Source organism: Enhydra lutris, unplaced genomic scaffold (assembly GCF_002288905.1).
Source record: "Enhydra lutris kenyoni isolate GAN:26980312 unplaced genomic scaffold, ASM228890v2 scaffoldscaffold43, whole genome shotgun sequence".
Lineage (NCBI taxonomy): Eukaryota > Metazoa > Chordata > Mammalia > Carnivora > Mustelidae > Enhydra > Enhydra lutris.
In genome coordinates, this window is record NW_019154127.1 from 15,502,570 (window position 1) to 15,518,815 (window position 16,246).

General features: G+C 55.4%; 1 protein-coding gene across 1 annotated transcript; it reads right to left on the reverse strand.

The window, feature by feature from the left end:
* Positions 1 to 9: 9 nt before the first annotated feature.
* Positions 10 to 13,569, reverse strand: LOC111155782 (spermatogenesis and centriole associated 1 like). Its single transcript, XM_022516180.1, has 4 exons — positions 13,115 to 13,569; positions 8,154 to 8,504; positions 837 to 988; positions 10 to 379 (listed from the first exon to the last, which is right to left on the reverse strand). The coding sequence occupies exons 1-4, from the start codon at positions 13,314 to 13,316 to the stop codon at positions 53 to 55; spliced, it is 1,032 nt and encodes a 343-aa protein (XP_022371888.1). The 5' UTR covers positions 13,317 to 13,569; the 3' UTR covers positions 10 to 52.
* Between the last annotated feature and the right edge of the window lie 2,677 nt (positions 13,570 to 16,246).

Sequence of the window (16,246 nt, forward strand, 5' to 3'; positions counted from 1 at the left end):
TTGGAACAAACACGTTTATTGCAGGAAAGGTGTGGCGGGCGCCGGGGCGGGCTCACCAGGCGAAGAGCGGCTTGTGGTCCTGCTTGGAGAGCTCGCACAGGCAGGTCAGCAGCAGCAGCGAGTCGCCCAGGAACTTGGGGGGCACCACGTCGATGACCAGCTTGCGCAGCGCGGCCGGGCTGCTGTGCAGCGGGTCGGCGCGCAGGTCGGGCCGCTGCTTGAGGATGCCGTAGGTGTTGATGAGGAACTCGCTGAACACCGGGTGCACGTCGCGGTTGTAGCCCAGCCTCTCCAGGCGCGCCGTGAGCGTCAGGTAGCGGTGCGTCAGCTCGCGCAGCTTCTTCTCGTCCACTGACCCATCCAGGGACTTGACGGACGTCTGCGGGCACAGCCACCAGGCTTCCTGTGTGGGGCTGCGGGCTCTGGGACGGGCACCCAGAGCCCAGCCCCCAGCCCGGTGGAGCGCCCCCGGGCAGACGGGGTCAGAGTCGGGAGGAGAGGAGCTCCCCCCCCAGCGCCGAGGGGCCTCTGCTGGTGCTGTCCCGGGCCACCCAGCAGCTGCGGGCTCCTCACGCCCTGTCCCACGGGGACCTCCACAGCCCTCAGCTGCCCTCAGGCCCTCAGCTGCGCAGGCTCCACGGTGATGAGGCGTCCAGGGGACCCTTCCCCCAGGGCAGCAAGGGAGGGGACCTGGCAGTGGGAGGACCCAGGGCAGGGAGGGGACCCTGGGATGGGAGGGCAACTTGCAGGAGGTAGGGACCCTGGGGTAGTGAGGGGCCCCCACAGCAAGTCAGGGGATCTGGGCAGGAAGGGGACCCCAAGGCATAGAGGCCCACCTGCTTGATCTTCTCAGGGATGTTGGACACGGTGAAACCGTACAGCCGGGTCACCCCTGGGAAGACGTAGGCCAAGATGCGCCGGTCCAGCTGGAAGGCGATCTCCCCGACTATGCGCCCATCCTTCTCAGCGCTGGAGAAGCTCTGGATCTCTGTGAGGAGTGGAGCTGGTGAGGACACGGACCGTCGGGGGCCACCCTCCTTCCTCCTGCCGACACCCTGGCGTCCATTTTAGCAAAAGGACCAACCTAAGCACAGCCCGTGCAGGTCTGGGGTGAAAGCGCTGTGCCCCTCCTTTGCTGCTACCCTACGCCCAACAGTGAGGATTATTGCAAATGGAGAAGAAAACTTTGACTCTCCTGTTGCCAAAAGGGAGAGGGACCTGTCTTCTTCTCTTAGAGCAACCTGAGTGACCTGTGATCCTACATCCTCTCTCTGCCCCTCTCATGGACGGAAGTGTCCTTAAAAGCTTGCTCCTACAGCCCGCGATTGTCTTGTGCCCCCAACCCCCCCCCCCCAGCACCAGCGGAGGCTGCCCAGGCACCTGGGTCAAAGGGGACCTTGCTTATCACAGAGGTCACACCCGCATGCCCAGATGACTCAGTGGCCCAGACGTGTCCCCTCTCTTCCTGAGGACAGGTTCCCATTAGCTTGGGAAGGCACAGAGCCCAGCTCTCGGGCCCAGGCAGGTTAGGGAGCCTGGCGTCACACGCGGGCTTCGGGTGTGCTCAGTAACACGGGTCCTCCCTGCATGTGTGGAGCAGGTGCCGGGTTGGCGGGGGCCCGTTCTTCTACCAGTCTCCCTGATCACCAGCCTCCCATCCGCACCTGCTTCCCAGCCCGGCCCCGCACAGCGGCCTCTGCGCCCTGAGCCGTGGGCCGCGCCAGCACCCTTCGGAGCGTGTGCTCCCGCAAACACCCGGTCCGGGGGGGTGTGACAGCGAGACACCGGTGTGAGCCCAGCCTGCATGCCGGAGCCCCTCCACCGACAGCACCCCGGCCTCCCGCAGCCTCCGCTGTCCTCTCTCACCCCACGAGGGACAGCAACACACCCGTTTGCAGAGCCTTTCAAGCCCCTGGGCTTTTCCAAACCCGAGCACGAGGCCGACCCTCCAGGGCGCAGACCTGGAGCCGCCGGCGGGGTCCAGCCGGTGGGTAGGCCGTGCGTGCACAGACCAGGTGACCCACAGAGGCTAGAGCCCAACACTAAGGACGCCCCACGCAGCCCCGGAGAGATGCCCGCACAGCCGTCTGTGCCGTGAACGCTGCGGGCGGGGGGACCGGCTGTGCCTGCGGCCTTGGCAGGTGCCGCCCTCCTTGGCCTCATCCTGGGCCGGGGTCCACCTAAGCGCCGGCGCCAGCAGGCTGCCCGGCCAGTCGCACCCCAGGAGCAAGGTGGCCCCACCCAGCACCTACCTACCAGCCCGCAGCCCCGGCTTCTCAGCTCCTCCCAGGGGAGGCGGCTGACCCAGGGCCGCTGGATGGCCAGGGAGGATGGGGGAGGGGAACAGGCTGAGGAGTGGGAGGGGCCCCAAGGGTGTGGATGCCCTGGGCAAGGACCCACCTAAGCTGAATGGCCCACAGCCATGTGGGGTGGTGGGGGTGGGGAGTGCTGAGGATGAAGGGTCCCAGGGTGGGGGAAGCCGGCGACGAGCTGAGGCCGAGCGGGCTCCTGAGGGCCGAGGAAAAAGGCTGGTGTGACGTGCTGGGACAGGACGGGCCGTGGCTCCCGACGCAGCCTGGCACCTCCCCGAATATCGTTTCTGAGAGACAGTTCACACAGCACCAAATTCCCTCTTCAAGTGCGCGATTCAGATGATCTTCTGCACCCACAGCGTCGCACAGTGGCCACCGCGACCCAATGCTAAACAAAACCGCACCCGCCCGCCGTCACACGACACCCCCCAGCCCGAGAACACCAGTGCACTTCCAGTCCCTGGGGATGCATCTGTGCCGGACACCCCACCTGTGTTGTCACACAGCGTGTGGCCCCGAGTCTGGCGCCCACGCAGCTGTCCCCGAGCTCCGTCCACACGACTGCCTCGAGCTCCGTCCACACGACAGCCAGGACAGCACTGCGTTCCCGTCTACGCTGAGGAACGCTGCGTCATGTGGCCGGACCCCATTCCGGTTATGCGTCTGTGGCCAACAGGCTCAGGGGTACGATGACAAGGCCGCTAGACCTTCATGTGAAAACCTCTGTGTGGTCAGACATTCTCAGTCCCTCTGCATACACACCTGGGACTGGGATTCTGGGACACGTGGTGATTCTACGTTTAATTTTTGGTGAAACGGCAAACCGCATCTACAGCAACAACGTAGGTGCGTTCCAACGTCGCCACTTTGTCACCAACGCCTGTGTCTGTCCCTCGTTTTTGTGGCAGCCCCCTCGGGGCTGCGGTGGTGTCTCACGGTGCTGCGGTCCCACAATACAGGGCATCCCTTCATGCGCTTGTCCTCTGCTCGTGTGTCCTCTTCGGGGACATGTTCCATTGCGGTCTTGGCCCATCTTTAACTGCATTGTCTTCCTACCGCCGGACTGCAGAGAATTCTCAGATATCCGGGATACCAGCGCCTCCACATCCGACTGGCAAGTATCTTCTCCCGCTCTGTGGGTTGAATTCGCTTTCGCGAAATGTGTTCCTTTGAAATATGTACATGTTTGCTTCTGGTAAAACCCAGAGTATATACTTATCCTTTTGTGGCTCATGCTTTTGGTGTCACATCTGAAAGTCTCTCACCAGATCCAAGGCCGTAGGTTTTATCTCTGTGTTTTCCTCTAAGAGTTTTATGGCTTTGGCTCTTTCAGATTTTTCAAGTCTTTGATACGTTTTGAGTTACTTTTCATTTGTGGAGCGAGGGCCAGCTGCGCTCTCCTGCGTGTGTTTGCCCACTCGTCCCAGCACCGTCTGTTGCAAAGACCGTCCTCTCCCCGTTGCACTGTCCTTCTTGCACAGGAAGCCTGCGGGTGCTTGGGCTTGTTTCTGGACTCTCAGTGCTACTCCACTGGTCTCTGCACGCCGGGCCTTCGGACGCCCACTGCCGGCATTCCTGGAGCTTTGCAGCAAGTTCGGGAACTGGAAAGCGTGGGTCCTCCAGTATTGTTCTCCTTTCTCAAGATGCGTTAGCCTCTTCTGGGTCCCTTTCCTCTCCATCTGATTTCAAGATGTTTGTCCGTTTCTGCAAGGAAGCCAGCCGGGATTTTGACAGAGATTTCTGCTGAGTTTGCAGATCAGTTCGGAGAGCGCTGCCGTCTCAACAACATGAAGACTTCTGGTCCGTGAACGCGACACATGTTTGTACCTACAGGTCCTCTTCGCTGTCTTTCAGCAGGTGCGTCGCAGCTGTGGTGTGCTCCCTCCTTAGTCACTTTGCAAGGCTGCAGAAGCTTCCCGGGAGTTAGGGCTGAGAACAGGCTGACGGCAAAGCAGCACATCAGGGCGCAGGAGGGGCACGGAGGCGCAGGCTGCGAACTCCCTTCTATATTAATCCTTCTATATTAATATGCGTCCCCCACCAGGAGCCAGTCTCTTTTCCCAGCCCTGTCTTAAAAGCATAAATTAGATGGAAGAAGTGCCATACACCTGAGATGTTCTAGAAATCACTTCTAGTCTAACCTGGGTCTTCCAAGATCCACCCAAAAATCTGTTCTTCAAAGAAAAAGTCAACAACAAACCTCTAACCAAGCATATTAGGGGAAAGAGAAAGAAGACAAAGACCGTTGCTATCACAAAATGGAGATGGTATCACCACAGATCCTACAGATGCTAAAAGGGTAATAATGGAACATTAGGAACAATTCTGTGCTAAAAAAATTTGACAAGATGGATGAAATGGACCAATTCCTTAAAAGACATAAAAGTTCACTATTGTGGGGCGCCTGGGTGGCTCAGTGGGTTAAGCCGCTGCCTTCGGCTCAGGTCATGATCTCAGGGTCCTGGGATCGAGTCCCACATCGGGTTCTTTGCTCAGCAGGGAGCCTGCTTCCCTCTCTCCCTCTCCGCCTGCCTCTTTGTCTACTTGTGATCTCTCTCTGTCAAATAAATAAATAAAATCTTAAAAAAAAAAAAAAGTTCACTATTGTGAGTAAACTGCCAAGGCTCCCTCGAGAAGAAATAGATCATTTGAATAGCTGTGTATCAACTAAGGAAACTGAATTTGCAGCAGGGGAAACATTCCTACAGAGAAAATTAAGGCTCAGGTGGTTTCTGTGGTGAGTTTCACCAAATATCTAAAGAGTAAATAATATGGGCACCTGGGTGGCTCAGTGGGTTAAGCCTCTGCCTTCAACTCAGGTCATGATCTCAGGGTCCTGGGATCGAGCCCCACATTGGGCTCTCTGCTCAGCAGGGAGCCTGCTTCCTCCTCTCTCTCTGCCTGCCTCTCAGCCTACTTGTGATCTCTCTCTCTCAAATAAATAAATAAAATCTTTAAAGAGTAAATAATACCAATTCTATATAAACTCTCCCAGATGATTGAAGAGGATGGAGCCCTTTCTACCTCATTCACTGAAGTCAACATTAACCCAGTACCAAAACCAATAAATGACATTAAAAGAAAAGTGTAGGCCAACATCCCCCATAGACAGCAAAAATTCTCAACAAAAGTTTAGGAAAATTAAATCCAACAATACAAAAAAGTATAATACAGGATGACCAAGTGAGGTTTATCTCAGGAATGCAAGTTTGGTTTATGATTCAAAAATCAATCAATGTGGGGAGCCTGGTTGGCTCAGTCAGTAGAGTATGTGACTCTAGATCTTGAGGTTGTGAGTTCAAGTCCCACACTGGGTGTAGAGATTACTTTAAAATAAAAATCTTTGTTTAAAAAAATCAATTTAATTAACAATATTACAGAAATAGACTACAAATAAAAACAAATGCTCATCTTATTAGATGCAGAAAAAGCACTTGACAAAATCCAATATCCATTCATTATAATTCTTAGGAACCTAGGAATTAAAGGGCACTTACTCAACCTGATAAAGGACGTCTACAGAGACCTGAGCTAACGTCATACTTAGCAGTGACAGATTGAATGCTTTCCGCCTAAATAAGGAAAACACAAAAATGTCCACTGTCACCATTTCTATTCAACATGTGCTAGAGGTTCTAGTCAAAGCAATAAGACAAGAAAAAATAAAAGGAATACAAACTAGAAATGAAAATAGAAACTTGTCTTTATTCCCAAATGGCACAGTCATATATCCTAAGGAATCCACAAAAATCTAGAACAATAAATCTAGAACAGAATAAATCTAGAATCTACTGAATGACTTCAGTAAGGTTGCAAGATACAAGGTCATATTTTGTCAGGGTTCTCCAGAGAAATAGAAACAGAACCAACAGGGTGTGCATGTGTGTGTGTAAGGAATCGGCTCACATGATTATGGAGACTAACAAGTCTCAAGATCTGCAAGGTGAGTCAGCAAGTAGAGATGTGGGGGGACTGAAAATGTTGCTCTAGGCTAACTTTGTAGGTCTGAGAACCAAGAGAAACAAAGGTGTGATTTCAGTCCAGAGTACTGCAGGCTTTCAATTCAAGAAAAAGTGATGTTACAGTTCAAGTCCAAAGTTAGTCAGACAGGAGGAATTCTCTCTTCCTCAGGGTAGAATCAGCCTTTTTGTCCTATTTGACCTTCAACTGATTAGATGAGGCCCACCTACACTGGGAGGGGAATGTGCTTATTCAGCCTATTGAATTAAATGTTGGGGTGCCTGGGTGGCTCAGTGGATTAAGCCACTGCCTTCAGCTCAGGTCATGATCCCAGGGTCCTGGGATCGAGCCCCGCATCGGGCTCTCTGCTCTGTGGGGAGCCTGCTTCCTCCTCTCTCTCGCTGACTTGTGATCTCTGTCAAATAAATAAATAAAATATAAAAAAAAAAAATGTTAAACTCACCGAAAATGCTTTCACAGAAACACCCAGAATGTCTGACTAAATGTCTGGGTACTTCATGGCCCCGTCAAGTTGACAAATAAAATTAACCACCACAGGAATAGATATACAAAAATCAATTGTGCTATTATATACTAGAAATGAACAATCAGAAATTGATAATGATAAAGGCAATACTATTTCCTATGGCATCAAAAATGTGAAAATACTAAGGGGCCAATTTAACAAAAACGTGCAAGACTAAACTTAGAAAACTATAAACATTGTTGAAATTTTTAGAGAACAGAAACAGAGAGATATACAGTATTCATGGCTCCAAAAGTTCAATATTGTAAAGGTGTCATTTCCCTGAAAATTGACCTAATCTATCTGTAGATGCAAGGCAATCCCAAACTCTCAGCAAATTTTTTGTAGAAACAGACAAGCTGAGGGGCACAGCTTGAGGGTGGCTCATTCAGCTGGGCATCTGACTCTTGATTTCGGCACGGGTCTGATCTCAGGGTGGTGGGATCGAGCCCCACATTGGCTTCTGTGTGCAGTGGCAAGTCTGCTTGAGTTTTTTCACTCTTCCTCTCACTCTGCCCCTCCCCACTTCTAAAAGAAAGAAATAAATCTTAAAGAAAAAAAAGTTGATTCTAAAATTCACGTGGAGATTCAAAGGACCTAAAATAGCCAGAACAACTTAGAAAATGGAAAGCAACGTTGCGGGACGTATACTACCTGGTGAACAGCCTTACTCTCAAGCTACAGTAAGCGAGACAGCGCGTATTGGAATCAACACGGACAGACAAACAGAGTATCATGGAGGATCTAGAAATACACAGACACATACATGGACAGAAATGGGAGGCAATTCGGTGGAGAAAAAAATAATCTTTCTGAACCCCGGAGCCGGAAGAAGCAGGCATCTAACGTGAATCTCATACCATGTACAAAAACTGACTTGAAATTGATCAGAAACCTAAACGTAAAACCTGAACCCATAAACTTCTAGAACACACAGGAGAGAACCTTTGTGACCTTCAGTGTGACAAAGATTTCTTAAATATGACAGAAAAAGCATGAACTCTTTATAAAAGAAAGAAATCAATAAACCAGACCATCAAATTAAACAGTTTTGCTCTTCCAAGAACCCTTGTGCAAGTGGAAAAGCCACGGACGAGGGGACCGCGTTTGCAAAGCATATGCCTGGAAAAGGACTTGTGTGCAGACTCTATCAAGAGGACGAAGACAGCAGCTCAATTTTTTTTAGAGACAAAACATTTTAACAGAAGCAGCCCCAGACCCTGACCTCCCAGCCACTCTCTTCTCCCTCTGCGGGAAAATGGAGACGCTCCAGCCAGCGGGCCACCAGCCCCCTCCCCCACCCCCCACCAGCTGCCTGCCACCACACCTGGTGCCCACCCCTCGAGGGGCCGTACCGTTAAGATAGTAGCTCCTCCTGGTCCTGTCCCCAGAGGGCAGGCTGCTCTCCGAGAAGCACACTTTCTTGGGTCGGACCATCTCCCTGGGCTCCAGCAGGGTCTTGTCCGCCAGCGGGTCCTGCAAGGGGCTCAGGAGTGGGGACAGTTTCCTGTCAGTGCCTTGAGGCGCACGCAGCTCGGGGGAACTGAGGAACGCCTTGAAGGGCACCTGGCCGGAGGTCGCACAGCCGGGGGAAGCGTCGTCCTCACTGGAGATGGGGGCGTGCGAGCACAGCAGGTCCTCCAGGGAGGACGTCTGCAGCTGGGAGGGTGCGTCGGGGGCACTGGTGAACCTTCCAAAGTCTGCAACTGGGGTGGGGGGGAGGGGTGGTCAGGCTGTGCTCCTGAAGCATCCCTGAGTGGGGAGAGAATACGGAAGAACTCCCGCATGCCCAGCCTCCGGCCACGACACCCCACCCCGTGCCTCAGAGCCCTCCTCCTCCCCCTGGAGAAGATGGCCCTGGAAGGAAGGAAGCCGCGGAGTGTGCAGGCCTGCGTGCGCTTCCTGCCCACCCGTCCATCCACACACAGTCCCGAGGGACTCGGATCTGCTTTTAGAAGCTCGTGTAAGTGGTGCCGTCCTACACGTGCTTTGTTCTGCCACGGACACTTCTGCCCCCGCTTTGTGGGAGTTTATCCATGTTGAGTCACCAGCCAGCTTACTTGATACGCGTAACCGGTTCCTGCCAATGTGTCTCACACACACACACACACACACACACACACAGAGCAATTTTCACATCTGTTGCTCTGGGGATAGACATGAGGACAGTTCCTGGTTTTCTAGAAAAGCAAAGCTATCATCAGCATCCCCTGATGGCCTCTTTGCTCAGAGAGCACCCTGCGCGGTCTACACTGGGCTCAGGCGTGCCCGACACTTTCTCTGTGTTCTACGTGAGTGGAATGTAGAACACTCCCGCAGCTTCACTGGTCCTAGGTAAGCAAAGACCAGGCTGACGACATCACATGGCTTTTCCCTAATCCCCAGTGGCACTGAGCACCTTGTTGAATGCTTATCAGCCTCTCGGGTTTTCTTGAGGGGATCCTCTCTGCCTTTTCTCTGCTCCTCTTAGCTTTTCAGGGGGCAGGTAGGGCCCTGAGTACTCTTTAATTATTTGTAGCAGCTCTTGTGGCTCCTAGTTGACAAAAAGTGTTGTCAACGCCTTCTTCCCTTGGGTGCCATGCTTGTATTTTCATCTGTTTTATACGGACCTGTGGTGCAGAATTTTTTAAATTACAATGTAATCAACTTTAACTTATTGATTCTTTTTGTGATTATAAAATCCTTCTCTATTCCCATATGACAAACGTGCTCTCCTAGCAACAAAGCAAATATTTACTTGAAAAACAGTGTTTTAGGAGCTGTGATGAAAAATTATCAGGGTGCCGGCTGGCTCAGGGAGGAGCGTGCAGCCCTTGGTCTTGGGGTTGTTGGGGTGGAGGTTACTTACATGAATAGAACTTCAAAAAAAAGAAAAACTGTATCTTAAAAACTACCTCCTCAGGAACAACTAATCCACCTCCGGCAATGTCCTCCCAGAAATAAACCTTTGAAAAAAAGAACCGCCGTCAGGATGTCTTGCTTCCCGTCTGCCCACTTGGCCAAAGTGCTCATTCCCGCGGGCCCGCTGAGGGGCCTCAGGGCGTCCTGGCCAGCCCAGAAGCGCCCACCGAGCAGCCTTCAAGAGCTCCCCACGGGCGAGACAGGAGAGCACCCTGGGCGGCCCCAGAGCCCGGGACTCAGAGCCCTGAGGGCAGGCGGCCTCCCCACACAGGGGAAGGGGCTGCCCAACCTTCCGCGGGGCCTGTTCTAAAGGGACTTCTGCTGTGCTCAGCCGGGTCTGGGCTTTGTTTCGTTCCTATTTAGTGAGCAGCCATTCTCTCTGTCACAAGCCTCCAGTAAAGTTGGGTTAATATTAAAAAAACAACAATTTTTAATCTTCAGTCAAGTCCAAAAAGCAGGCACATTTGCAGGCTACGTTTTTTTCTTTTTAAAGATTTTATTATTTATTTGACAGAGAGAGCGATCACAAGTAGGCAGAGAGGCAGGCAGAGAGAGAGAGGAGGAAGCAGACTCCCCACCAAGCAGAGAGCCGGATGCGGGGCTCGATCCCAGGACCCTGGGATCATGACCTGACCTGAAGGCAGAGGATTTAACCCACTGAGCCACCCAGGCGCCCCTGCAGGCTACGTTTTAATGAAGCTATAAATGGCTAAGAAGCGTGGGCACAAAATTCCGTTTCCTCAGAAGTGAAAGCGTCCCCCCAAGTAATGATTACATCAAGGAAGAAACGAAGAAACCATTACTGAGAAACAATGAAAATCAGAACACCGTGCATGAAGACATCAGTACACTTAAAACTGTATTTGGATTGACATTAGGAATGTAAATGCTTTAATTACTTTTGAAAATCATCAAAAAATTTAACATTCAGACCAAGAATGAAGAGGAGCTCCTAAAACAGAAAATCTAGAAGCAGCGGAAACGAGAGCAGGAATACCCCGGAGGGAGCTCCACGAAGCGTCCACAAGGCCGCAAAGCTGCGGACAGTGACTTTGCGGAAACAGAAAACCAGGCAATGAAACTGGGGAGGAGAAAAGCGGCTTCAGGAGGGGCAAGAGTGGGCGCACCACCACCGGGACCCCAGGAATGGGAGAGCTCTGGCGGGACGGTGCTTCTCAACGACTCAGTAAGAAGCAGAAAATCTAAATGGACCAATAGGCAAAGAAGAAAACTCTAGAAGTTACACAACCATTGTGCTCCGAGGGCACGGGCCTGACGGTAAGATCTTTCAAGTTCCAAGTGACTCTTACTCCCCACACCGCAGGAGCAAGGTCGGAACACTGGAACATGAGCGCGTGCCTGATGGAGGGTGTAAACTGGTCGCAGCTCGGGTGTCAAATTCCCACACAGAAAACCACAGACGGAAAACCAAAGCCCAGACTCCCGTAGGAGCAGAGTCCCGAGAACCTGAGTGAAGCCCTGTCCCGGCAGGCTCCAGGGCACCGCCTGAGCCCCCCGGGCCCAGGCTTCGGGCTGGAGCAGGCCGAGGGCCACAGCAGAGGGCACCCACCATGGCCACACTAGGGTCGGTCTCAATTTTTCTTGCTCTTTAGAAAGGTCTAGAAGCGTCCTCCCAGTGCCCAGCCTGCGAGCCCCCCACCCCCAGGCTCCCCCGCTGGCCGCCGACGCCAGGCTTCTGAGTCCCAAGGGCAAAGACAAAGGCGTAATGAACCAGCACACACCATGACCTCCTCTAAAGGGGTCCTGGGCACACAGTGTGGCGTAGACTCAGAGCAGAAGAGACCGAAAAAACGAGCGGCGCGCAGGCGGCAGCTGGTGTGGGAGCCGGGCACCTTCCCCGGGAGCACGGGGTGTGTGGCTGGGGGTCGCGAGGGGCCCTGGCGGTGTCCAGGGTCCGGGGGCTGCAGGCTGGCAGAGCGTGTCCAGCAGCGGCCACTTCAACAGTTTAGTAGTCCCCGGCCCCTGACTCAAGGGTTTCCTGCCGTGACCCCAGCGGCAGGTCCGCTGTGCCCTGGCTGTCCTGGTGGGGACCGTGGGGGCATCGAGGTGCGCACAGCTCAGCCCAGCTCAGGGAAACCCTGACAATGCCCAACAGGCACGCGCACTTACCCACCATGCGTTTCAGAGAGAAACCCAGGAAAAGGCCGGCAGTGGCTGCCCGTGGGAATGGGGCAGGACCCGGGGCCGGCCTGGACGCTATAGCCTCCCAGGGTATTCGTACGTTTGCCACCAGTACGTGTGGTTGAACAGAGAGAACAGGCTTCCAGAACGCGCCCTGCCTTGAAGGCAGACGCTAGGGGACCGTGAGAGCTGAGAGCTGTTGCTGGGGCAGCGCCCTTCTGCCCCTGAACTCCACTGTCGTGCATGCGTACCTCCAAACTCCAGTCCTCCAGCAGGCTGAGGGCCAGGGCCAGGCCCAGAGGCCATGTCCCAGAGCCCAGGGCATGGGGTGGCCCCTCCCCGAAGCCGGCGGGGGCCCCCAACCTGGGAAGGCCTAGTGGCCTGAGGAGCTCCTGCTAAGACTGGTGTCCTGCAAGGTCTGGGCTTGTCGGGGGGGACCCATGGGCAGGGGTGCCTGCTGCCACCCCAGAGACTCCGCCCCAGTAAGGCCCCGGCCAGGGTCCCCCCCAAGGGACCCGGCCAGAGTCAGAGTCCACACCTCTGCCCACCAAGCGCCCGGGGGGGGTAAGGAAGGAGGCCCTGGGGCTCCTGCCGCTGCAGACACAGGGGCGACTCTGAATCATCAGAGGAGGCCACAGCCTGACCCGATTCTCAGGACAACGCCGCCCAAGGGCATCCCTGGTGGCCCCAGAAGGCAGCACGGATCCCCGTGGTTGGATGTCAAGGCCCTGGGAGGCCAGTCCGCCTCAGCAGGCTTCTGGTGACAAGCATGTGCCTGGGCTGCTGGTGGGAGCTCAGGACTGGTGGGGACCAGCGGTTTCTCCAGCTGCCCCTCGGGGCATCACTGTCCCCCCTTCCTGCCACCCCCACCACCTCCGTCCCCCACCGCCACCCTCTGCTTGCCCCGAGTTCCGTCTCTAGGTCCCCCTTGAAGCCGAAGGAGTCCGGGTGCCATGAAGGACCCCGGGGACCTGCTGGCTCATGGGGCTTCGCACCCACGCGCTCCGTGCAGGGGGCTGGTGGGTGGCAGCCCGATATGGGGACTAACCCCCCACCCTGTTTTCTGGATGCTGACTTCATGGCCAGAAGGGCCTTACCTGAGGACGCGCAGCAGAACGGGGAACTGGGTCTCGGCTTGCTCAGACCTGAGGGAAGGAAGTGGGCCTGAGACCCCCAGCATCAGCCAGCCAGGCCCTGGCCACGAGCTGCGGCCTCCCCTCGGCTCCCGGAGCCCAGCAGCCGGCGGCCCTGCCGCCCCGGCCCGCGGCCTCACCTGCGCTCCCGGGGGAGCTGTCCTCGGGGTAGGCGGGCCCCTTGGTGAAGAGGAGGTCCCGGCCCCCGAGGCCGCAGCGGTCGGGGCAGCTCTCGCTGAGCAGACGCTTGAGCATCTGGTTCTCCTTCAGGAGGCGCACCTGCTTCTTCAGGTCCGCGTTCTCGCTCAGGAGCCTGTGCATCAGCTCGCTGCCCTCGGCCATGGCCACGTCCTCGTGCGCTCACGTGTGGGCCTGCGGCCCCATGGAGGTGGAAAGCCAGAGCCCGCAGGCGCTCCAGAAGCGGCCCAGGCCCTGGAGCTCCAGGTGGCCCGGCCTTCCGCAGCCTTGTGATGTCGCCCGCCCTTAAAGAGCCGGTCCCCCACCCTCGCCGGGCCACCTGCTTCCCCTGCAGACCCTGCCCTGGGGCCAGCGCAGACACACCGGGACGCTCAGCCCCAGACGGGACTGTTCTGGTACCTCCTAGGAGCAGCCAGAGGCCTGGGCGGAGGGGTCCGTCGGGCCATCCACACCACGGGGCGTGGGCCTCAGGGGGCCTCTGCCTTACCCAGCCTGACTGGTGGCGTCCCTCCCCATGAGCCCTCAGCCCCCAACACGGTTCTCAGGCCGCTCCCCACTCTGCACCCCAGAACCTGGGCCGGGGCCTGGTGTGCGGGCACACGTATTGGGGTGCACCCCTGGGACACACACTTAAGGAAGGAGGGGCAGCAGGAGACAAGCTCGGGGGCCCCCAACAGGCCCCAGGCCCCAGGCCTCCAGGCCAGCTCTGCAGGGCTGGCAGTTGGAGACCGCCCGCCACCCACACTGCCCTTGTGAGGAAGGCTCCGGACGGGGGCCGAGTGGAACACTGGCCGTTACTGGACCTAACGGAAGGCTCCCCCGACCAGGCACAAGGGCCATGCGGACCCCACGCAGACCCGAGCTCACAGAGCCCCGCCAGGGGGCAGATTTCAGGCCCCGGCTGGCGGGAGCACGGCTGAGCCCGCCCCAACGCCCGGTCTGCCCACAAAGTGCTCGGGAGGGTATGTGAGCTCAGCACCGCTCCCAGCTCTGGAGCTCCCACTCGTGCTTCTCAGCAGCTGTGAGGCCGCAGACACGTCAACTCCTGCTCCTCCGGACTGGACACAGTCGGACCAAGGAGGCAGCACGCCCTCCAGCCCCCACAGCCCCCACAGCCCCCACAGCCCCGACAGCCCCTACAGCCCCGACAGCCCCCACAGCCCCCACAGCCCCCACAGCCACGACAGCCCCGACAGACCCCACAGCCACGACAGCCCCCACAGCCCCGACAGCCCTCCAGCCCTGACAGCACGCAGCATCAAGGCACTGGGGTACGGGTGCTGAGCCTCCAGGCTGAACAAAGCCATCGAATCCCCCAGACTGCCAAGTTAGCAGGAGGGTGCTCAAGCAGAGAATCCTGGAGTCGGGTTTGGGGGAAGAGAGGACTGTACCTTGCACAACCTGAGAAAGACCCAGGGTCTGGACTCACAGCCTCTCACGTTAGACAAGGACCACGGAGGCGCAGACAGGGCCCACGGAGCACGGGTACGCGGGAGGTGCCAGGACTCCCAGGGCAGAGGCCTCTGCCCCCGGCCGAGAGAAGGCCACCCCTCCACTGGCCCCTTCCCATGACCCCTAGGAAACCCTCAGGACATCCTATCCCCTCCAGCCACAGGCCCATCACCCTCCGCCAGGTTTCTGATCAGGACGCGCCATGCTCTCATCGCTAGGTTCAACTTAATACTAGTCTGTGAGGGACACTGATCTGTTCACCATTTTCCGGGAGGGTCCTGGTCTGCTTTTGCTCCCAAGGCCATGCTGGCCTTATGAAAGAAGTTGCAAAGTGCTCCTTCGTCCTCTAAGGTCTGGATTTGTGTTAAGTTATTTCTCTCTTCTATTTTTGAGAAAATTGACCAGGAAGCCATCTCAGCCTAGAGCTTTCTTCTGGAAAAGTTTTAAATTTCAAATTCAATTTCTTTAAAATAGATATAGGGCTATTTAAATTTCCCCTTTCTTTTCACAACCACCTAGATGACGACTGCGTCCTTTGGGGAGCCTGTCCGTGTCTGTGCCGGGGCACACTGGCGAGCCGCCCACGACAGTCCCTCGCACTCACTCTGCGGTCTCATGCCTCTGAGGACACACAGACGTGGCCGAGGCAGAAAACTGAGTGTGAACACAGAGCAGCAGCGTCGGCAGGTGTGTGCAGCAGGACGTAAGACTCCGCGAGCGGGGTGGTGGGAGTCGGGGGGACGCAGAGAGGGGCGGGATGGCGAACTCAGGCTGACCACAGCAGGTCGGCGGGTCGGACAGTCGGCTCATGTCTATGGGACCCACGGCCAGGCGCCTCGTGGGCACCCACGGCAGTTTTCCTTCCTTTCTGGATCAGACCAGAGGCTTGTTAGTGTTCTCCAAGCATCAACTCGTGGTTTCACTGATCTTCTCCGCTACACTCCACACAGCATTTGACTCGTACTCTTATCTGGTATTTCCTCCCTTCTACTTTCGTTTCAGGTTTTAAAGGTGGACACTTAGATCGCTGATCTGAAGCCTTATTTACAGCCTGAGCACATAAGCCTGCGACCATTTCTGTAAGCACGGCTTTAGCCGTATCCCACAAACTCCTAACGCATTTTTTCTTTAGCTTGAAATACTTTGTTTCCCTGTACTTTCATTTTTGACCATTGGTTATTTAGAAGTATATTGTTTAATTTCCAAATATTTGGGATTTTTATCTTGGTTACTGATTTCTAATTTAATTCCATTGTGGTTAGAGAATGCACTGCTCACTTCAATCCTTCCGAATTTCTCGAATTCCTGACCATTTCCTGACTCATTTCCTGACCAGTGTGTGGTCTTCGTGAATGGTCCGTAAGCTCTTGACAAGAATGACATGGAGTGTCCCACAAATGCCCATTACTTCAGGTTGGTTCAACCCTCCGGCCGCAGTTGCTGAGACAATGTTGAAGTCTCCCACTCTCTGTTTTGCTGAATTCCCTCTGCGGCTGCACGTTTTTGTTTTTCATGTTCTGAAAGGTACATATACATTATTGTTATTAAATACCTCTTCATGTCTGGTTCTGTTCCTTTTCCTGAAACCTACTTTGGTACTAATATGATATTTCTTTGTCATG

Coding starts and splice junctions, on each gene's coding strand:
- LOC111155782 (XM_022516180.1), bottom strand. CDS start 13,316: ATGGCCGAGGGCAGCGAGCTGATGCACAGGCTCCTGAGCGAGAACGCG. Junction 8,505..13,114: donor CAGCTCCCCCGGGAGCGCAG/GTGAGGCCGCGG, acceptor CCCCCACCCCAG/TTGCAGACTTTGGAAGGTTC. Junction 989..8,153: donor GAGGAGCTACTATCTTAACG/GTACGGCCCCTC, acceptor CACTCCTCACAG/AGATCCAGAGCTTCTCCAGC.